Source organism: Nyctereutes procyonoides, unplaced genomic scaffold (assembly GCF_905146905.1).
Source record: "Nyctereutes procyonoides isolate TBG_1078 unplaced genomic scaffold, NYPRO_anot_genome, whole genome shotgun sequence".
NCBI classification, from domain to species: domain Eukaryota; kingdom Metazoa; phylum Chordata; class Mammalia; order Carnivora; family Canidae; genus Nyctereutes; species Nyctereutes procyonoides.
In genome coordinates this window covers 28,922,693-28,945,821 of record NW_026575020.1, presented here as the reverse complement: position 1 = coordinate 28,945,821, position 23,129 = coordinate 28,922,693, and the positions used below count along the sequence as shown (strand labels likewise).

The 23,129-nt window shown below is 48.4% G+C and overlaps 1 protein-coding gene across 5 annotated transcripts in view; it reads right to left on the bottom strand.

The window, feature by feature from the left end:
• The window catches only part of RAP1GAP2 (RAP1 GTPase activating protein 2), a 219,598-nt gene that overhangs the window by 20,080 nt on the left and 176,389 nt on the right, over positions 1–23,129 (bottom strand). For all 5 annotated transcript variants that reach the window (XR_008664107.1, XM_055322769.1, XM_055322798.1 and 2 more), the window contains 8 exons: positions 22,952–23,005; positions 20,172–20,255; positions 11,916–12,016; positions 9,787–9,916; positions 7,550–7,705; positions 2,486–2,557; positions 1,907–1,993; positions 505–639 (listed from right to left, as the gene is read on the bottom strand). Coding sequence is in view for 4 of the 5 variants with exons in the window: in XM_055322769.1 (XP_055178744.1) it covers positions 505–639; positions 1,907–1,993; positions 2,486–2,557; positions 7,550–7,705; positions 9,787–9,916; positions 11,916–12,016; positions 20,172–20,255; positions 22,952–23,005 (819 nt within the window). In the remaining variant the exon portion in view is untranslated. The remainder of the gene's footprint in view (positions 1–504; positions 640–1,906; positions 1,994–2,485; positions 2,558–7,549; positions 7,706–9,786; positions 9,917–11,915; positions 12,017–20,171; positions 20,256–22,951; positions 23,006–23,129) is intronic.

The window sequence follows — 23,129 nt, the reverse complement described above, 5'->3', positions numbered from 1 at the left end:
TAGCAGTTGTTATGGTTAGAAAGTTTTTCCTTTTGCAAGGTCTACAGGGAGTTACTTGCCTGTTACTAGCCCACTGGCCCTGGCCAGGTCCTCCAATGCCCTGCCAGTTGGAAAAACTCACTGCAGTATCACACGCTGGCTGCTAAAGACCCCAAAAGCTGTGTCCCCACTCTTGTTTTCCGGCCCTGAGTTCCTCATCCTGACACAGAAGGAAGCATTTGGTCTGTACTGGCTCCCCTCCTGCTCCCAGCCCTCTCCCCATCCCTGCTTCTCAGACTCCTGGGCCAGGAGGAGATGATCTGAATCAAGGAAGGATGTGGAGGATGCCAGAGATGCTGCTGGCTGCTCCGACCACTCATGCTTCCTGAGGTCCCCATCCTCTGCCAACCCTGCCATACTGGCACCTAGGCTCTGAGGGCAGGACCACATGCACCTTGTAGCTCTTACCTTGCATCCTGCCTCCCCCCCATCATGCGCCATGCCAGCCCACTCCTGGGCCTATACCTTAAACGACTCCAGGAATCCTCCATGGCCTCCATTCTCAAACTTGTCCTCTTCAGGGCCCAGTCCCAGCATAGCCTGCGTGTGGGTGTGAAGCTCATCATGGAGGTTGTCCAGCAGGGCGGCCCGCGTCCGGTCCTGAAAGAAAAGAGGGTAGGGATTACGGAGCTGGCACAGAGGACAGAGATGTGCCCTCTCCCGGGGGGCTCCCAACACCTAACCAATAGCATCCCTGTGACAGTGTGGACCTGAGGCCTCACTGGGTTCCGTGCTCACAAATACTGCGGTTAGCAATAAAGCTCTGTGGCCTCTGCTCTCTTCCCCTACCCCTTCTCCTTGGGCCATCCCACGGCTCTACCCTGACTCCCAGCTCAGATCTCCACCTCAAGCTCCACAACCCTACACCCAGCTCTTCTCCATCCAGACGGTGGGCCAGGGCCATGCATACAATGTCCAGGGGGCACCATTCACACACTCCAGCACTAGCCCTGCAGCAGCCCTTGCAGGCCCCTCCAGGTCAGCAGATCCTAACAGACTTCCTTTCCCAATGGCCCCCATGCCAGTGAAGAGTCATCCCTTACAAGCAAGCTGTTATCATCTGCCCTAGACTCTTGTAAAAGCTTCCAGCCTGCCACCTTTCCTGCCCTCCTCCATAGGGATCTGTCCTTCTCATCAACACCAGAGTAATCTAACATACAAAGCAAACCACCACTCTCCTAAGTACTTTATTAGCACCTTATCACCTCTTGAGTTCAAAGCCCTTCCTGACCTGCCCCCAACCACACCTCCAGCGAGTCTCCACCCACCCCCCACGTGAGTCCTTCTCTCAGGCCATGTCAAAACCCTCTGGGGCTCCCTCAAAAGTCATGCTCTGATCTGCCTGGCTATGCCTATGCTGTTTTCCATGCCTGGAATAACCCTCCCCAATCTTTCCTCCTGGCAAAAGGCTCATCAAATATCTAATCTAGATTCAGCAGCCCAAGGGCCACCTCCTCAGAGAAGCCCTTTCTGAGCACACTCCTGTTCTACATGGGCAGAAGTGGTCATAGCCCCCATGCTGGCCTCCATTGTGGCCAAGTGCCCACACTGTGCCATGTTTGTCTCTTAAGTAATGGCTCCTCCCCAGCAGTCCAAAACCTCTGGAAGACAGAAACTGTGTCTCCACACACAGCAGGTGCTCAATAAATGACCGGCAAATGGTCAGCCAGGCCTAAAGTTTGGCTGGAGTTTCCACAAGAAGAAAGAGTTCCTCTATCAACACAGGGCTGAAGAAAGCTCAGAGGGGTGGGCAAAGATAGTGCTCCTCCCCCAAAGAAGCCCCCAGGAACAGACTGGATAACAGGAGAGGCTGGATAACAAGCAGCCGGGAAGGTAGCAGGAAGACTTCCAAAAACAGAACTCTCACCTCCAGCTTCGCAAACTTGTCTGACTTGCAGCAGGCATTCTCTGCGTTGGTGAGCTTGGTGAGCAGGAACTCCCTGAACTCTGGGCCCTAGAACAGACGAGAAGCTCTGGGATGCTCCCAGCCCAGCTGTCGCCAAATGGGCTTTCAGCCACAGTAACAGGAAAGCAGAACGGGGCGCCTGGGGAGGGCCCCTACAAGGTCCCCTTCTGACTTTTGGTCACTTTCTAGCCCAGACCAGGACCACCTGGTAGGATGCTTCTGGTGGAAACCGGCTGTCCCGTTGCTGGGAAGTCAACCCCCCCACACACCGTTTCTGTGACAGGAGGCAATTCTTATCTGAGGCTCCTCAGATGGAGGCATAAGTACAAAACTCTCTTCTAGCAGAAAGACAACCCCAGAGGCAAATGCTCTGACAGAGGGTGCTGTACTGGGCCGGACGGGCAGCACGAAGAGGTGGAGAAGACCCCGGGTAAGGAGATTCTCCCAAGCTGACCAAGGTGCTTCTCGCCCACTCCAGCCACTTCACTCAGACACTGAAACCTGGAGTCTTCTGTAAGAATGGAAAGGAGAATTTCTTACCTTCTGGAAAACAGGAGGGCTGGGCAGAGGTGGGCCAAAGGCGGGTACATCTTCCCGTGCAGTGACTGAGACCTGAAACAGGGTCTTGGTGTGGGCCAAGGTAGGGGGAGGGGTCCAAGCTGGGGATAACGCACCCCAAGCCCAGGCCCAAGCAATGCCCACCGCTCACAGCAGATCTCTACCCCTCCCCAGAATGTAAATACGACGCTCCCGTGAGCCATTACCACCAGCAGGGCCACCTTGCTGGAAGTGGGGCTACACCGCACAAAGCTATCTACTGCTCTCTGCTGCATTCCTGGAAGCCAGAAATCAGTGTGGCAAGATGACTGGACCTAGGGCCCGACTTCTTACTGCTATGCAAGTGCCCAGGGGGCCTCATGTGACTGGATATTCAGACCATGGAGAAGGCCAAGTGAGCATTGTAAGCCCTGTTTTACTGATGAGGAAACACGTGCCCAGAGACTGAGAGCCATCTCCCCACAAGCACACAGGTGATTAGCCACAGAGATGGTCAGAGAATCCAGACCTCCTGACCCTGCCCTGGGGTTTGTTTCCTACAACACTGACTCCCAAATGTGGCCACACATCAGAATCACTTCAAGGGTTTCAAAAATAAATCCCGACTGCATGGGCTCTACCCCAAACCTACTGAATCATAAGCTCTGAGGTGGAGCCCAGGAATCTGCAACTGTTAAATGCTCCTCAGAGCTTTTGTGTGGTTGGTGGACTCGTGTTCAGGAGCCCTGGCCCCAAGCATAGGCTCAGACCGTCCAGGTGAAGCTTGAACTAACAGAGCACCAGAGCCCAGGCTGAGAACTGTGGGTGAGAGGACATGAAGCTGCTTTGCACAGGGCGACCCAGGCTCCAGGTGGCTGTACACGGCTGGCCAGCCTGGGAAAGCACAAGCTAACAGAGTGAGAGCACCCAGGTGCTCTGTGTGGGAGCCTCCCAGGCTCAGGACAGACCCCACAAGTCCGGCTGCTATCCCCGTGTGGAGGTGCCCTGGTTTCACCTGTTCTCAACCCACGAGACCACAGACCTCTCTGGAGACTGTGCCCTCTCCCTTCCCTAGACGGCCACTGACGTGAGCCTGGCCCTGGCCTGCTGCCAGCCTCCCTGGCCTGTGAAGTAGGGCAGATGCAGACAGTCTGCCAGACCGGGCAAGCAGGCAGCTTGGAGCCAGGCCAAGGGAAGGTCCTGCCAGGGTCTGGGAGGAAACAGTGGGAGAGAGCTGGTCAGTGCGGCTTTCTCTCCCCAAGCTCAAGGCTGTCTACATGCCCAGAATTAGGAAATGGTATGTGTTCAGCTGACAAGATTTCTGGCTGGTTCTAGCTGCCAAACAGCCCCACCACCACCACCCACTGCACACAGGAATCTGGGGAGGGCTGGTAGGAAGGAACCTGGGAGGAGGCCAGAGCTCAGGCCTCTGCCCTCTTGCCAGCCCAGTGGCCCTCCTTCTCCGGCTTGCACTACAGCGGTCCGTGCTAACCAGGTAAGGAGCTTCAGACATGCCCTCCCACCCACTGAGTCTCCCAACCAGATAAGCCCACCACAGAGGCCATGTCAGGAAAGCAGAGGACAGGATCCTTCCGGTGACAGTCATGTATCATCTATTCCCACAGTGTTCCCTCTCCTGACCCCTTTCCAACGCAGTGCCAGTTCTTCGCAGCTCCCTCCTCTCGAGGACAAGTGGGTTGCCGGGCCAGCAGCAGAAGATGCCAGAACACAACCCCACCTCCCAGTTTTCTAAGTTCACTGCAGGCCTCCCAGCAGGGGGCAGGGCAGGGCTGAGGAAGAGGCCTGAACACAGGAGCAGGCTTGAGGCTTGGGGCAAGAGAGTAAAAGGATATGCCAGGGAGGTGGGGAGCCTCCAAACACTCCAAACCTGAGATGCCACAGCCAAGTATGGCCTAGAAGCCTTAGAGAACTGAGCCAGGTGCTCAAGCACCAGATCAGCAGTGAGGGGAAGGGGCCTCCCCAGTGCTGTGTGCTTCACACTGGGTTCCCAACACCTCTGCAGAATTTCAGAAATCAGGGGCAGGGTGGCCTCAGACAGGAAGAGGAGGGGCTCTGGGTGATGGTTCAGCTGGAGTTCCCTTCCAATCTGGCAGGGGACAAAATTCATGTCTGAAAAATAACCCGATGTAACATTTTATGTACACCTGAATTTTAGAGCCAAGTTCCCACCTGCTGGGACGGCTCAGTGATGCTGACCACAGGTGGACCTGGACAGAGATTCTGGCTCCACCCCTTCTGGGCTCTGTGGCCTGGGGCCTTAAGTAACTTAAGCTCTGAGCCTCAATTTCCTTCCTATAAAATACGGCTAACAAGAGACCCTGCCTGACCAGGGTCTAGGGAAGACTCAAGAAGACTATATGCTTCTAAGGGCCCAGCACAGTGCCTGGTAGGGAGCCAATACCTGAAGAGGGGTAACCTACTACCTGGCGCTTTGGGTTTTTTACTTTCCCTGCTGACCTGCCTGATAAAGGACACCTAAACTATTACAGAGTTCCTCTAAATCACTTCCTAATCTCTCCCTCACACACATACACACACATCGCTCCCCTCTTCCTCAATACCCCTGCCCCAGCTCCGCTTTCCCACCTGCAGTACGTCAGGGCTGGAAGAACCCAGAGACTGTCAAGTCCAACTTCCTCATTTCACACAAATGGAAGCTGAGGTCCAGAGAAGGAAGAAACTGGCCCAAGGCCACACAGCAGTCAGAGGCAGGGCCAGGACCAGAACCCCCAGCTCCTGAGCCTCTTGGTCTGGGGGCCTTTCCTGCACATTCCTGCCCTGTCCTCCCGCCCTTTCTTCTTCTTTCCTGTTTCTCCTCCCCGGTGGGGGCTCCTGGGCATATCTCAGTCTCTTCTGCCACAGCCTCTGAGTCTGTAGAGGTCAGTGAAGGTCTCATTTCACCCTGAATCCTCTGAGGAACTGGATCAGGTCCTCCTCTGTCTTCTCAGCACCTGTGGTGCTGCTGGGAACGTGAAAGGACAGAGCTTAAGGGAGTGCCTTGAAAGGCCAGCCTCCCTGCACTCTGCACCCCTGGCCCCCACTCGCAGATCTTGCCTTTTTGGCCTGGCGGTTTGCCCGGCAGGTGGACCACACAGTCCCACAGCCTTGGGACAGTCTGGCTCTTCCTGTGGGCCCTGCTTCTCTGCTATTGCCATCCTCTCTGAGAACAGTGCTTTGCCCCGGACCATGGGCTAGGGCTGGAAAGACTTGGTAAAGACTACTAGCATCAAAGCTTGAGGTGAGGTGCTGCTTTTTTGGGACTTCTGTATTTCTCACTCTACAAAGCTCTTGGGAGAGTAGAGAAGCCAGTTAGCTGAGGTCCATTTCCTATTGGGATAGAAAAACCAATACTACACGTCAGGAGGCCCCAATCTGCCTCAGAGGCCCAGCAGACAAGCCGCACGTTCGCACATGACTGCCTGCCAGGGTCCTCCCACCACACAGCTTTACCTCAAAGTTCCCACTCAGTGGCTCTCAGCCTCGACCAGCTGTGAAAACAGCCAGTGGGCTGTCTGAGTGGTCCAACAGCTAAACCACTCAATGGTCCTCTCTCCCTCCTCGGAGGCTGGTTCTCTATGTCACCTCCACAGGCCCCACCCCTCACACATTGCCTGGCATACAGGAGGCACTGAAAAAATAAACTTGCTTCCATCGACAACTCAAGCAGCTGTTTTAAGTGAGTGCCCATTTTGGTCTAGGAAGGTGGGTCATCAAGGAAATGCCCAAGCCATGGCTCTTCCAACTTTTTGGCTGAAATTGCTCAGTGACAGAGGAGCATGAATGTGACTGTCCGAATATGAAAGAATCAGCTTGCCTCACAGCAGAGAGTGTGGGGTTTTGTTTGTAGTCTCATATTTAATTTTAAAGTTGACGTGAATTAGGCATTTAAAATGTGTGGATTTCTACTGATATGACGATTACATGCATCATTTTCTCTTCCTAAATCTTCAAGCAAAGTTGATACTTCAGGAAGCATTAGGGCTTCAGGAGTCCTTAGAACCAGCACTGGCCCAAGTTATGACATTTTCAGGTCTCCCAATTTCTCATTAGCAATGACAGGCTCATTTCCCTGTTAGACTGGTGGTTCCTAACACTGTGAGGAGCAGAGGGGCCCTCTGAGAATTTGAGCTTCGGTTTCTCTCCCCCTAAAACACAAAGTATCACATAAACTCACCATTTTACGCATAAACAAGTTTGCATATCAACATTTTGCATATATCCACAAGGGATTTAAAGACTAACCCACCTAAAAGACCCTGCCTCAGTCTATCTCCCTTGGATCACACACCCCCCAAAACCACTGAGAGAGGGAGAAGCTGTTGTGCAAGAGGTCAGAACTGTTTCCTACAGAGAAGAGAAAGAAAAGGCTGATGGTACCACCATCAGGAACGGGCCAGGTGAGAGCTGCTGGGGTTTTTCTGCATTAGGGAGGACACTGAGCCATTCTGGAAGACCACTTACTGATCTGGAGGCTTGGACTCAGCTGCTTGCAACCCCACCTCTGTGGGAGTCTTCAAATAAAGATCTATCATTTCTTCCAGAACAGCTAAACCAGCAGGACGCACTCCAGGCCAAGGCCTACCGGGCCCCCTGCCCTCCACAGTTCTCACCACCAACATTTCTTTTACATTTTTTTCCCTTTGTTACCACCCTTCTTCCTCTCGCTGTCCTAGCAGTCCCCACCGCCACCCACCCCCTTCTCTTCTTTTATTGCTCTCCCCTGGCTCTGCCTTAGTCCAGCCAATGGCATCACCAGATTCCAAACAGAGGCACCAGGAGTTTCTCAATCCTTGAGTCAGATGCTGCTGAACCTGGAGGCAGCCAGAAAGATGAGATGACTTCAGAAGGTACCTTCCAACAAGAGTCCAGCTCCCAAATCCCAGAACGTGGGCCTTCAGAACATTGGTCACACCAACACTAGGAGCACCATCTTGGAGAATGACCTGAGGAGCCACCGAGCACTAGTGGTCCCTGACATTACTAAATCCAGAATGTATGGAGAAATGCCTGGGCCTACCACCTCCCCCACTGAATCGTTTTCCTCACCTTGTAGGACGGGGTCTCTGTGCCTGAGTTCTCGACCTGCACAACGATGTAGGCATGTAAGAAGTTGGAAGCAATCATATCAGGGACGAATGGTGTGTTTTCTTCTTGGAAGATGATGGCCACAATGTCATTCCCAATGTGTCTCTTTCTCTGGAGCTAAACAGAAAGCGGGCCATTGTTATAAGCCAGCTAGGAACATCCTCAAAACAGAATAGATCTGTGCAGGAAATTTCTCATAATTCTATCTTTATTCTATCCTGAAACTCTGAGACCTAGCCCTTCAAGGGAGTTTTCCTCAGGCTTTAGAAACCATCAAAAAGAAAAACATGGGGAAGACACTTAATATGTTAGGTAGAGGCTAGCAAGCACGTTACCAAGCTCTATAGCATGCAGAGCCCTGACTCAGGACTCAGGGAGAATAGTTAAAAGGTGAGGGACAGGTTTTGCCCTGGTAAAGCCAGTAATGGATCCAGAAGAGACACAAACACAGGTGAAGCTACCTAAGAACAGAAAGAAAGGCACCAGCCAGCATGTGCTAAATCAGCTGCCCCACACGAAGTGTCTGGCCCTCTGGGGCAGAGAGGAGAGTAAAATCAGAGGCCTGGTGCTAATCTGAGAAGGCTTCCTGGAAAAGGAGATGGGAGTAGGGGGTGGGCAGAGCTTGATGGAAATGTGGATAAGCCAGATGACCTGGCAGATGATTCTACACCAGAGCAAAGGAGAGCCACACTCAGAGAAGGAGGGCAACTTGGCTTGGCAGAGGTCACAGGAGAGAAACCCAAGCCTGATTCTGTGCCCCAAACTGGGCCAGGTGCTTTCACAGGTGATCTGGATCACCAAGCACCTACCATGGTGCGTCAGGACCCATGCTGTGCTGTATTCACACACAGGACTTCCAATCCTGGGGCCCTCTTGTACATGGAGCTCTGGCTGGGTGCTCAGCTTCAGATTTGTTCCTTTATTAGGCACCTAAGGCATGCAGGCCCTATGTTTCACATCAGTCCTATTTCCAGAGCACTGCTATACAGATTGAGCCCCATGCTGGGTGCTTTTACACAAACTGTAAAAGTTATCCCCCACTTCCTCCCCTTTCTTGGGAGGAGAAAATTAATATTTATTCAGTCTTTTGCAGAGAGCCAAGCCCTGTGTACTTCCCACTGAATACAAGGGAGACTGAAAGAAAGCCCCAGGCTGGGGCATAGGGCAAGGAGGCTATGAGGGATAGAGACGAAAGTGAGATGTGGAGAGAAAACCTACTTTAGATTCAAAAGGAATCCTGCTCCCATTTGTTTCTGGAACATTCAGTGGTTATTTTAGAGCCAAATCACAGTCTCATTTGCCAATTTCCTTTTTCCCTAAGAAGCCAGGCACTATGTTTACAGTATTACATCTGTGCTCCCTCCTCAGATCTCTGCTCAGAGAGGAATGGGTCAGAGTCTGGTGGAGAGTCTACCTTCCTTTCTGAGTTTCCTAGAGACTGAAACAGCACAAAGAGTGGGAGGGGGCAGATGGTGCAACAGCCAGGCCTCTGCTGCTGGTCTCAGGGCTCACGGAGAGAAGAGCCAGGTCGCCCTGGGGACACGCCACTCTCAGAAGCAGCAAATGAGGGAGGGCAGAAAATGCTGGATGCAGAGGTCTCACCCTGCTTGTGATAAAGGCCAAATTCCTGCCCATGAGCAGGTGTGATGAGAGATGAGGCCAAGCAAACTAGAAAGGCTAGGAGGCGGGGCTATGTCTGGGGCAATGATCACTGTCGGGGGGCCTGCCACCTATTGCTGAGGCAGGAGAGAAGCCTGCCACCAACCAGCCACTGTCCTGAGCCCTACAGTCAGAACCTTCTGTGATGCCTACAACAATCCTCTGACTCATGAGGAACATGAGGCCACAGGGTTAACCAGCTTGTCGGGGGTCACATATCCTTGAGAGCAGAGCTGGCATCAAGCTGCTCTCTGCAAATTCCATCATGTCCCCCTCACCACCACCCTACATGAGCACTGCTGGAGCTTGAGTGTGCTCCAGCAGGGCACTTGGACTCTGCTCCCAGCTCTGCCCCTAATCAACCGGGACACAGTCTTCTAACCACACTGAGCCACCTGGGTGAGATAACTTAATGGAACAGACTGGCCTCCGGATCATGAAAAGATGGAGGGGGCTGCAGCCCCTCAACTACCTAAGACCAGAAGCAGGCTTTCACCTCACATGCCCCACACACCCAAAGCCCTCCTGAGCCAGGTTACCTGCTGGGCGTCTCCCTCGGTGAACGGCAGCTTTGTGGAGACATGAAACATGATCTCCCTGTCCCGGAATACCGTGTACACGGATTCCACCCCCGTCTGTCCGTGGGTCACGTCCAGGCCTCCTCGGAAACTGTCAGTAAAACAGGGCAAGAGCAGGAGGGAGAGACTGTGAGAAGAAATGGGCTACATGGCGCAACCTTCCGAGGATACAAGGGCAGGAGAAGGAATGAGAAGACACGGAAGAGCCAGACACAGAGATAATGATGTATGTGACGCAGGCAGGTCTGTGCTTCAGCACACACAAGCTCCAGAGTCCTGCCCATTAGTCTATTATTTAAGAGACAGAAGCAGGACATCCAAAGGGTCAGTGGGAAGGGAAGTCACCCACCTACAATCCCAGACAAATGCTGTCCCAGGTGCCCGTGGTCTCCATGGCTGGGCATAAACCTTTTCTCCCTGCAAGGCCATGTCTAAGTCCTCAGCCCAGAACCAGGGCAACCAGCCATCCTGTCGGGAGCATCCAAAGTCAGCCTGAACAGGTGACAAATGCTCGATTTCCACCCAGCCAGTCCCGGATATGGAGACCCTACCAGAGCAGCACCCAATCTAGAGGTATCCAAGGAGCCCCTCTCCAGTTATATCCTCGAAGGCAGGAAAGAAAAGTACTAAGAAACTGGGTGGGCTTCCAGGAGCCACCCCTTCTTCCTTAATAAACATGTGGCTCCTGGCCATGGATCACATTCTTCAGCAGGGGGAGGAAGTTGCAGGTTCCTTTAAGAAAATGAAATAAAGCAGACCATGGATGTCAGTCCCCACATATGCTGTAATACAAACCAGAATATGTGCTCAGGCAGGCATGGCGGGAAGTTCACTGGGCCAGGGGTCAGGCAATCCAGGAGACCTTGGGCATGTGACTTAATCTGCCTAGGCCCCAGTATCCCTTCAATAAAGGGCTAGAAGCCCATGATCTCTGGGGTCTTCCTGGTTTGAAGAGGCTTTATTTCATCTATTCTAAGGCACACCTTTTCTCACATCTTAACATCTCTGAAATCAGGATGCACCTCTGAGTCGATAGAAGGTGGCATAGGAAAAACAGTAATGCAAGGATCACTGTGCTCACTCCGCATGGGGCACCAGCACGGCTGCTTTGCACGTGTGATCTACATCATTCTCTTAACAACTTGGCAGCATCAGAAGTATTTTTCCCTCCCTTTTACAGCTGAGGAAACTGGGGCTTTCAGAGGTGAAGTCACCGTTCAAAATCATGGAGCCAGTAAGTGGTGGAGGTGGGATTTGTAGCCATGTGTGATTGACTCCAGATGGCAGTGGTGACCTTGTTGGGGGAGGAAGACAGAGGAAGAGGTGGGTAAAGAAAAGAAAGGAAAGGGAAGAGAGTGGAGGAAGAAAGTAATCACTGAGCACCTACTACCCCACCCCAGGCCCAGAGCTGGGTGCTTTCGCACATGATAGGAGATCCTGCTAATCTGGATGCTGTAGAGGGGGATTCTCGGAGCTCAGCTGTGAGCCAGACATGAAGACCAGAGCAGGCTGGCCAGGTCTGAAGGCCCTGCTTAAATGCTGCCTTTGTCAAGGAAAAGCACAGGCCATAGTTTTCCAAGCTATGACCCCAATATTCTTTCTTTCCACTTAGAGAACCAGAGACTACTACATAGATTCCTGCCAGAAGGAGGGAAAAAAGATTCCTGCCAGGGAGATTACTATATTTCCGTCAACTCTTAATTACCCATTCTTTTTGGGTATTACCCAAAATGGGCCACTTCCCCCCCAAACTGCACAGGGTCCTCCTTCCTGAAGGCTTGGCAGGTGAGTGACAGAGGAAGGAGGATTCATTTCACTCTTGGTCTGAGTCAAACCTGGGATGGAGCAGTTTTATCATGCATCAGATGGCCAAATCAGTGCTGTTCGCATAACCTGCCATTCTGGATCATCCCCCATCTCACCTGCTTCCTTAAGAATGCATTTAGATGTGGATCCCTTGCTGAAAAATCCCATGTGTCTTTTGTGTTTTTTTACCTCTCACATATGCCTGACACTCAGCTGCTCCCCAGATCCCTTACTCCGGGCTTTCATCAATGAGGCTGGAGTCATCTCTCTTTGCTGATACCCACCCTTTGAAGTCCTGCAGGGTGATCGTGTCTCCCAACAGGTCTAAGAACTCCTTGAAAGCTGGGCTCTCCTCATTGTTCCCAAACAGCTCTTCCTCCAGGGTCTGAAAGAGAAACAGAACCAGGGGTAAGAATTAGAAAAGCCTTCTTGATGCCAATGGAAGGAATATGGTTGACCAGCTACCTGATCATTTCCTTCCTTTCTCCCTACCCCTCAGCACATTTGTGAGCCAGTGTCTCTGGTTGACTGAAGAAGAACAAAAAGAAGCTCACTCAGCAGAGCTGGAATTTCAGGGCTTGTTAATGAGGACTTTCTATCTCAACAAAGCCTGCTGGTCAGTACAAAAGACAAAGCTGAAGCAAGAGTTCTTAGACTTGATACCAAAAACCAATCCATAAGTGAAAAATTAGTTGGACTTCTGGCAAAGGACTAGTATCTAGAATATATAAAGAACTCCCAAACTCAGTAGTAATCAAAATCATAATGAGATACCACTTCACCCCCCTGGGGCGGCTATAATCAAAAAGAAAGACAAGAACTGATAGTAAGGAGCACCTGGGTGGCTCAGTCAGTTGAGCATTTGACTCTTCATTTCAGCTCAGGTCATGATCTCAGGGTCCTGAGATAGAACACTGCTCAGTGGAGAGTCTACTTGAGGATTTCTCTCCCTCTGCCCCTCCCCCCACTTGCTCACGCTCTCTCTCACTCTCTTAAAAAAAAAATACATCTTTAAAAAAAAAGAACTGATGGTGAGGATACAGAAAAGTCAGAAGCCTCATACACTACTGGTGAGAATGTAAAATGGTGCTGTCTCTTTGGAAAACAGTCTGGCAGTTCTTCAAAAGGCTAAGCATAGAGTTACCATATGGCTCAGCAATTCCACTCCTAAGAATATATACAAGAAAAATGAAAACATAAGTCCACAAAAAAACTTGCACATGAATGTTAATAGCAGCATTATTCATAAGCCCAAAAGTGGAAACACCAGAATGTCCATCAACTGAAAAGTGGATAAACGAGATGTGGTATGTCCATACAATATATAATTCTGCCATCAGAAGAATGTAGGCCTGACTCATGCTACAACATGGACGAACCTTGAAAACCTGCTAAGCAAAAGAAACTAGACATAGAAGACCACATATTATGATTGCATTTATATGAAGTATCCAGAACAGCCAAATCTGTACAGACAGAAAGTAGATTTATGATGACAGGAGCTGGAGATAATGGTGAAAGAGTGACTGCTAATGGGTATGGAGTTTCTTTTGAGATTGATGAAAATTTTAAGTTAAGATCGTGGTGATGGTTTCATAGCTCTGTGAATATACTTCAAACCACTGAACTGTACACTTTATTGAGATATAATTCTCAAACTGTTATGAGTAGTATTATATGTGAGTTTCACCTCAATAAAGCTGTTATAAAAGTGTTTGAACAATTAAAAAAAAACAATTAGAAATGGTCAAGAGAGTCAGTGGAACATGTGACTCTTGATCTCAGGGTTGTAAGTTTGAGTCCTATATTGGGTATAGAAATTACTTAAAAATAAAATCTTAAAAAGAAGAAAGAGAAAATGGTTAAAGGCTATAAGCAGTCATTCCACCCAAAGAGATATATACAGATGGCAAATAAGCACGTGAAAAGATGTTCAACATCATGAGCCACCATTAGAAAAATGCAAATTAGAGGGAGGGGCAAAATGGCGGAAGAGCAGGGTCCCCAAATCACCTGTCCCCACCAAGTTACCTAGATAACCTTCAAACCATCCTGAAAATCTACGAATTCAGCCTGAGATGTAAAGAGAGACCAGCTGGAATGCTACAGTGAGAAGAGTTTGCGCTTCTATCAAGGTAGGAAGACGGGGGAAAAAGAGATAAAGGAACAAAAGGCCTCCGAGGGGGAGGGGCCCCGCGAGGAGCCGGGCTGAGGCCGGGGCGAGTGTCCCCAGGACGGGAGAGCCCCGTCCCGGAGGAGCAGGAGCTGCACCAACCTTCCCGGGCGGGCGGAAAGGGGCTCGCAGGGAGTTGGAGCAGGACCCAGGAGGGCGGGGATGCCCTCGGGCTCCCGGGGACACTAACAGACACCTGCGAGCGCAGGAGAGTGCTCCGAGCTCCCTAAGGGCTGCAGCGCGCACGGAGGGACCGACCGGAGCAGCTCGGAGGGGCTCGGGAGCGGCTCCAGGGAGGGAGCTGCAGGGCGGGAGCGCGAATCCACCAGCGCAGGCCCCGGAGCACAGGGCGCCAGGACACAGCCCAGGATCCGGCCTCCCCCGGGACAGGCAGAGGCCGGGAGGGCCCAGGACAGCAAGGACGCTCCTGCCCCGAGCTGAGCAGATCAGCGGCCCCGCCCCGGAGCCTCCAGGCCCTGCGGACAGAGAACCGAGAGCCCCGAGCCCCGTAGTTCCTGCGGAGGCTGAATCCAGGCTTCCAGAGTTGCCATAGCAACTGCGGCTGTTCCTCCTGGGGCCTGACCGGGTAAACAACCCCCGCTGAGCCCTGCAGCAGGCAGGGGCAGAGCAGCTCCCCCAAGTGCTGACACCTGAAAATCAGCACAGCAGGCCCCTCCCCCAGAAGACCAGCTAGACGGACCAGTGATACTCCCCCGTGTTCCAATACAACTTGTTTTTGGCCACTCTGCACTGAGCAAAATGACTAGAAGGAAAACCTCACCTCAAAAGAAAGAATCAGAAACAGCCCTCTCTCCCACAGAGTTACAAAATCTGGATTACACTTCAATGTCAGAAAGCCAATTCAGAAGCACTATTCTACAGCTACTGGTGGCTCTAGAAAAAAGCATTAAGGCCTCACGAGACTTCATGACTGCAGAATTTAGATCCAATCAGGCAGAAATTAAAAATCAATTGAATGAGATGCAATCCAAACTAGAAGTCCTAACGACGAGGGTTAACGTGGTGGAAGAACGAGTGAGTGACATAGAAGACAAGTTGATGGCAAAGAGGGAAACTGAGGAAAAAAGAGACAGACAATTAAGGGACCATGAAGACAGATTAAGGCAAATAAATGACAGTCTGAGGAAGAAAAACCTACGTTTAATTGGGGTTCCCGAGGGCGCCGAAAGGGACAGAGGGCCAGAATATGTATTTGAACAAATCCTAGCTGAAAACTTTCCCAATCTGGGAAGGGAAACAGGCATTCAGATCCAGGAAATAGAGAGATCCCCCCCTAAAATCAATAAAAACCGTTCAACACCTCGACATCTAATAGTGAAGCTTGCAAATTCCAAAGATAAAGAGAAGATCCTTAAAGCAGCAAGAGACAAGAAGTCCCTGACTTTCATGGGGAGGAATATTAGGGTAACAGCAGACCTCTCCACAGAGACATGGCAGGCCAGAAAGGGCTGGCAGGATATATTCAGGGTCCTAAATGAGAAGAACATGCAACCAAGAATACTTTATCCAGCAAGGCTCTCATTCAAAATGGAAGGAGAGATAAAGAGCTTCCAAGACAGGCAGGAACTGAAAGAATATGTGACCTCCAAACCAGCTCTGCAAGAAATTTTAAGGGGGACTCTTAAAACTCCCCTTTAAGAAGAAGTTCAAGTAACTCTGAACGTGAATGGGCTTAATGACCCCATCAAAAGGCGCAGAGTTTCAGACTGGATAAAAAAACAGGACCCATCTATTTGCTGTCTACAAGAGACTCATTTTAGACAGAAGGACACCTACAACCTGAAAATAAAAGGTTGGAGAACCATTTACCATTCAAATGGTTCTCAAAATATACCCTAAAAACTACAGAACACTTCTGAAAGAAATTGAGGAAGACACAAAGAGATGGAAAAATATTCCATGCTCATGGATTGGCAGAATTAATATTGTGAAAATGTCAATGTTACCCAGGGCAATTTACACGTATAATGCAATCCCTATCAAAATACCATGGACTTTCTTCAGAGACTTAGAACAAATTATTTTAAGATTTGTGTGGAATCAGAAAAGACCCCAAACAGCCAGGGGAATTTTAAAAAAAGAAAACCATATCTGGGGGCATCACAATGCCAGATTTCAGGTTGTACTACAAAGCTGTGTTCATCAAGACAGTGTGGTACTGGCACAAAAACAGACATATAGATCAATGGAACAGAACAGAGAACCCAGAAGTGGACCCTGAACTTTATGCTCAACTAATATACAATAAAGGTGGAAAGACGATCCACTAGAAGAAAGACAGTCTCTTCAATAAATGGTGCTGGGAAAATTGGACATCCACATGCAGAAGAATGAAACTGGACCACTCTCATGCACCATACACAAAGATAAACTCAAAATGGATGAAAGATCTAAATGTGAGACAAGATTCCATCAAAATCCCAGAGAAGAACTCAGGCAACACCCTTTTTGAACTTGGCCACAGTAACCGGAGAAGGACAAACAGTGTATGTTCTCATTCATTTGGGGAATATGAATAATAGCGAAAGGGAATATAAGGGAAGGGAGAAGAAATGTGTGAGAAATATCAGAAAGGGAGACAGAACATAAAGACTTCTAACTCTGGGAAATGAACTAGGGGTGGTGGAGGGGGAGGAGGGTGGGGGGTGGGGGTGAATGGGTGACGGGCACTGAGGGGTACACTTGACGGGATGAGCACTGGGTGTTATTCTGTATGTTGTTAAATTGAACACCAATAAAAATTAATTTATAAAAAAAAAAAAAAGAAAAATGCAAATTAAAACCATACTGAAAAAAAATAAAAATTAAAAATAAAACCATACTGAGACATTACCATACATCTATCACAATGGTTAAAATTAAAAAATAGTAACACCACCAAATGCTGGTAAGGATGTAGAAGAAATGGATTACATATACATTGTTGGTAGGAATGCAAAATGGAACAACCACTCTAAAAAACAGTTCAGCAGCTTTTTACAAAACTGAACATGTAATCACCATATAACCCAGCATATGCTCCTCGGCATTTACCCCAGAGAAATGAAAACTTATGTTCACACAAAAACCTATATACAAATGTTCATAACAGCTTTATTCATAATAGCCCCAAACTAGAAACCATCCAGATATCCCTCAAAGGGTAACTACTAAAACAGATATTTATACCATGGACTACTACACAGCCATGAAAATAAACGAATCCTACTGATATACTTAAGAAGTTGGATGAACCTCCCTGAATGGGGAAAAGAGCCAATACCCGAAGGTTATAAAGTATATGATTCCATTTATTAAATGACAGAATTTTAAAAAGTGGAGAATACATTAGTGATTGCCAGGACTCAGGGACTGGAGGTGGAAGGGATGATAGAGGCAAGAGGAAAGGCTGGCACAGTTATGGAAGGGCCACACAAGGGATTCTTGTCTTGCTGGACATCTTCTGTATTTTGACTGTGAAGTTTACACATGTAATAAAATTATATACAATAAAGCACACACACACACACGCACACACAGTCACATGTGAAACTGGGAAAGTCTGAATAAGATCTGAGGACTGTATCAGTGTCAATCAATATCCTGGCTGTAATACTGCACTATAGTTTTATAAGACATTACCTTTGGGGAAAATTGGGTAAAGAGTACACAAGACCTCTCTGTATTACTTCTTATAACTGCAATGCCAATCTACAAATATCTAGAAATTAAAAGTTTAATAATTAAAAAAAAAGTAGAAAGCAAAGCTGGAAACAGTAGTAAACTCTACACTTATGACAAGCTTGAAACACTGTGGGGCCTTGTCCAATCTGCAGGCTCTGCCCACTGTGGCAGGACCAGCAAACAGTGATGACTCTGCAGACATCCACAGATGGCACTCAGCAGCTGCATATGACACAGGACATACCCCAGTATACACAATCACTTCAAGGAGAAAGTCTTTAATAGGTGACTCTCTAGTATCTTCCCAATACCTGCCTTATAACAAAAAGAGCAGATCCCAGGTTCTATGCCTTCAACAGGGAACAGAATCTAGCTAGGCTTCAATAACTTTACCCTTTTTTATAGTATTACTGTTTAGAATTACCTGCATTTCATGTAAGGGATACTAATTTTCTAATTAGAGTAGTGATACAAAATTTCCTTTAAACAATGAAGACTTTTTAAAGAAAATGTTAGGTGGTTAATAATAGTATAGATGTGATAAAAAGTAACAGAGGCATATGGTAGAAAATATGATCTTGGATGTCATTTGTGACTGACTGAAGTTTAGGAGACACAGCTCCCTAGCAGGGGTCAGCAAATTATGGCCCATGGGCCACATCCAGCCTGCTGCTTTATAAATAAAGTTTTACTGGAACACAGCCAAGACAATTCATTTAGTTTTGTCTTTGGCTGCTTTTGCACTCCAAAGACAGGCTTGGGTAGTTACAACAGAGACAGTATGGCTCATGACATCTAAAATAGTAACTATCCAGCCCTTTACAGAAAGTGTGCTGATCCCTAATGTATAGCGTGCCACAAAGGCATGACAACTCTGGCCCACCAGGCTGTTTACCCCAGGTCATGAGGCTAGAGTGTGGAAGAACAGCTGCTTCTGGGTAATGTGCATCTTCCACTGGGAAACCAATTCAGCTTACTCACTGGGGTGTGCCTCTCTCTAGGATTTACACCCAGCCAGGTATTAGCCTGGCTTGCCTTAATTTTTACACTGGCCACGAGTTTGACCACACACTCAGGAAGGGAGTCTTAATCATCACTGTAACTCCTGCAGTGTTTAGCACAGTGCCTGAGAAACAGGAGAATTAGATGGGACTTACTTATATCCTAAAAACAGCACAGAGCTTTCATGTAACAAATGTTCATATTAATTGCCCCATGGATATAAGTTTGCAAAACAACAACTTTTTAAGAAGTTTTAAAAAAAAAATACTTATCTCCCTGTGTACCTCCACCCTGGCTCAGTAGCATTAGGTAAATAAACAATACACAGACCTCTTCTCAGAGATGGATGGTTAACGTTCAGTAATTATAATTTTGCTGGAACACTGGATTGTAATCACCTTATGAGATCTGCTATGGTAAATTTCACAAGCAAAAACTTTAATTAGGAGGCTTATATTAGCAGAGCTGTACAAAATAAATATGCAATATATAAAAATAATTAGAGCAGCTACCTGAATAATCTCCCTTCAATTACAAGATTCATCTGTGTTAGCCTCTCAGCTCCTAAACTCTTCACTTAATTAGAATGTTTTTAAGCAAACACATGTCTCCTGTGGTCTAATAATTTCAGACAAGGAAGTCAGCTATCATCTAGCCAAGAAACACACCATCATGCAAAAAAAAAAAACCCACAGATAATATTGAAAGATATTATCAACCTACCATAAAAGCATCAAACTTTATCCATTAATTCACACAGCAAAAAGTTGTGAGTATATTTCTATAAAACCACCATGCTCTTGGTTGATACCAAGATGAAATTGGTGTGAACCATTCTACTTGAAGAAACATGGGTGTGTTTAGCAAACCACTTTTCAGGATGTTAATAAATGTCCATAGTAGGCAAGATAGGAAGTTTGTGGTCAAATAAGTAGGGGAAACATTGAGTTCAACATAATTATATGAGCTCTTTACCTTAGGTTCTTAGAGCTTTTAAAATGTTCTCACACAACCGCCCCCACCCAGAGTCCTTTGTTCACAGAGTACCTACCAGACTAGTGTCTCATGGAACACACTTTGAGAAACATTATTCTGACCAACTAACCCCAAAGCAAAGTATAAGTGCTACAAGAGACAGAGAAGAGTGAGCAGTAGCATACTGATAAATTTTTTAACAGCCAGCTTTCCAAAGAGGAAAAACAGAAGCCCTGGGTTGCAAATTTCCATGGTGTAAATACTTCCACCATGGCTGATTTCAAGCAACCAGCATGACACTGCTGAACTCAGAGCTGGGAAGAGATGCATGCAATGCTCCAGCAATCTAAGGAAGTTCTGGGAAAAAAGCTAATTCCCAGCTGGGAGGAGGGCAGGCTAGGAGAAAGCAGTTTGTGCTAACCCATTCCCTCTACTCAGTCTGATTTTTCTTGCAACAACAGCCCATAGTTAAATATAAGCTGAGGTGGCCAGGAAGAATTAGAATTAACTCTATGAAAAACTACATTGCTGTTTAAAGGATCTGCAGGCCTTCTTGTGAGGAGTACTCCACTTTGAAGACTGTCACCTCCAGCCTAATTCATGTGTGAAATGTGACGGTTGTGTTCACATATTGGGGGAGGCGAAGAGGGAGTCCCCAGTGAGAGACCACAGGGCTCGGTGACCAGTATGGATTCGTGGCACTTACCTGCCTTGCTTTTTGATAAATAACCCCAAATTTGAATGTGTTGTTGACATCGTGCTCATCATAGGACACAATCATTTGTGAGGCCTGGAAAAATGTGGAGAGAAAAAAAAATCAGATTATTAACTTCAGAGACAAATGAGGAAGGAAATGGAAGGGAAAACAGCCACTCTGGTGGAGAATATGTCCCCCCGGTCTAAGACGTCCACACATGTGCAGGGAGGCAAAAAGATAAGCCAGAGATCTCAGCTAGTTCCCGACCTGGGCTCCCCCATGGTGGCTACATCTCTGGATCACCATTCCATTCCCATCCAGATATGCCAGCCATGGCCTGGGCACACAGGGAGTCCAGCAGGACTAAAGGAATGGACTTAGCCCAGTGCTTTATCTGTGATGTAAAAAGTGAAGGACTGGGGCACCTGGGTGGCTCAGTGGTTGAGCATCTGCCTTTGGCTCAGGTTGTGATTTGGGGTCCAGGGATCGAGTCCTGCATCAGGCTCCTTGAGGGAGGCCTGCTTCTCCTTCTGCCTATGTCTCTGCCTCTCTTTGTGTCTCTTGTGAATAAATAAAATATTTTTCAAAATAAATAAATTAAAACAAAATAAAAAGTGAAGGACCCCAAAACTGGGCAGAGAGGATGACATTGGCTCTAATTACACCTCTGATCAGCCGTATGATTTTGAGCAAGGCACTGCTCATACCGACTTCAATCCCCCTTTATCCGCAAAGTAAGATGTCTCTAAGGAGGAACATACTGCCCTAAAACAATATATAAGGAGGGGGTTAAAAAGAATCCTGACCATTGATTCTGTTTAGTTTTCTATTGTGCCTCAGTGTTGGTGTCCAGTGCTCAGAAACACTAGACTCTGTATCTTGAATCTGCTGCTTTTACCTAGATAGCTTTGAGTGTACCACTTTACTTCTCTGGGCCTCAGTTTTTCTCATCCATTAAATGGAAATGTGTGGGTGTGAACATTCAGTAAGACCAGGCACATAAAGTGCTGAACACAGAGCAGCTACTGCCATCATCATCACCATCTATATAACTCTCCAAAAATATCAGAGCCAAGCCAGCTTGTTAGGAAAGAGGAGACTTGGTTGTTATTGGGATAGTCTCTGCAGTAAAAAGGAGGGATCTGACCATGTGTTACACAATAGGAAGAACAAACAAGGCATGACTGATTGGTCAGGATATGTGACCCAGGAGAGGCTCTCAGCTGCCCAAGGAAATGGATGCTTCTCAGCTCCCCGCCCCCCAATGAATAGCACTGCTGCCCAGCCCCAAAGGGAGACCCCACACCCACATGGAACCGTGAGAGGTGCAGAGCAGCTGCTATGCCAGCGAAGAGGCATCCAGCCATGGAGACCTTCCAAAGAACATTCCAAACTCTGTGAATTTTAAAAACACAAACACATACACACACATACACGCACACCTCAGCCAGATTAACACCCAGCCGGACTAAGCAGTCCTCCAAATATAGAAAACATGAAAATACAGCTGCTCTTCCACTATTACCAGAGCCGGAGACTTTCCAAGTTACACAGAGAACTGTGCAAATGAGCGTCACCGGGTTCTCTCAGTGCATAGGATCTGATGACAAAAACTGCCAAATTTGTAGTCAAGTTAGGCCTTTATGATGGGGTTTTCATGTTTGGTTAAACCTCACTAATTCAGCTTTAATTACAAAGGGAAGGGCAGCCTTCCTGAATGAAAGCCTATTACCAGTAAGTGCCTACAGATGCTCAGAGGGCGTCTCAGAGAAGGGCTCTGGCACATTCTCTGTACAGGAGAGAACCCTGCCATCAGCTTAGCCACCGAACATGAATAAACAGTGTCAAGCACAATCATCAACATCCAAGGCATTTGTTCCAGGAGCTTCTGGATGTCTCAGCCAGGGCAGGGCCTCCCTTCTCCACCAACCATTTCACCTCACTGTCCCTAAGCTGCCAGAAGTAGGATGCAGGGAACAGACTGAACCAGCCCCAGCAGGCCTCCGCTGCCACAGTGCTGGAACTCAGTGCAAGCTCAGAAGCGCAGCTCTGCTTCCACTCTGGTCTCTCCAGGCCCTGCAGGCTCATAAAGAGACAGTCTGTGTGCACTGGCTCTCTTCCTGTGGCAAATTTAAAGCAATTCACTGTGCGTGAGTGATTTAAGTCCTGTCACACTATAATTGTTCTTGAGTGGGTTTGTTGGTTTGTTTTGTTATTATTGCTCCTCTGCCCACCCACACTCCCACACCACGACTGGGGTCAGGTTTAGGCCAATCCTAAGGAAACCAGTAACAGAGAACCAACCCGTTTATTAACTAGGTCTGTGCACGGGCTCGTCAGGGCTCAGAGCTGCAGTAACCCCGGCCATGGGGAGCCACGATCTGGCCTTTTATTTCTCAGTGGGGTTCCGCCATCTGCCCCCCTTGCACCTCCATGATGACAGACCAGATCTGCGCTAACTCTCCAGCTACTGGTAGAATAACTCTCCACCCCAGGCTGACATACTCAGGGAAGTATGACCCTGAGTCAAAGGGGAGAAGGCACAACACTGCAACCCCTGTCACCCCCACAAGAGACGGGAACCAGTTCAGGTGGGCCTCTACCCAGGCATTGCCAAGGATAGGCTCCCAGTGGACCAATTTGCAAAGGGAGGGTGGGAGACACAGAGGTTTATTGGGGGCCCCACAAAACCCCATAAGATGCAGAGAACATCACACAGAGCCCCCAAGTATACAAATCCATGCCAAGCTAGAGAGCCCTGGGTAAGGGGACGAGGTGAAGGTCCTCACCTTGGGGTACAGGACAGGGTTGAATTTCAGCCCCACAGCATCATCACAGAAAGCCTAAGCAGGAAGAGAGAGACAAATAGTTCAGGGGCTATTTCCACTGGAAACATCGGGCTCCCCTGCCCACCAGAAGAAAGAGCCCAAGAGGGCAGGACTTGTAGGGTCAGAGGCCTAGGGCTGA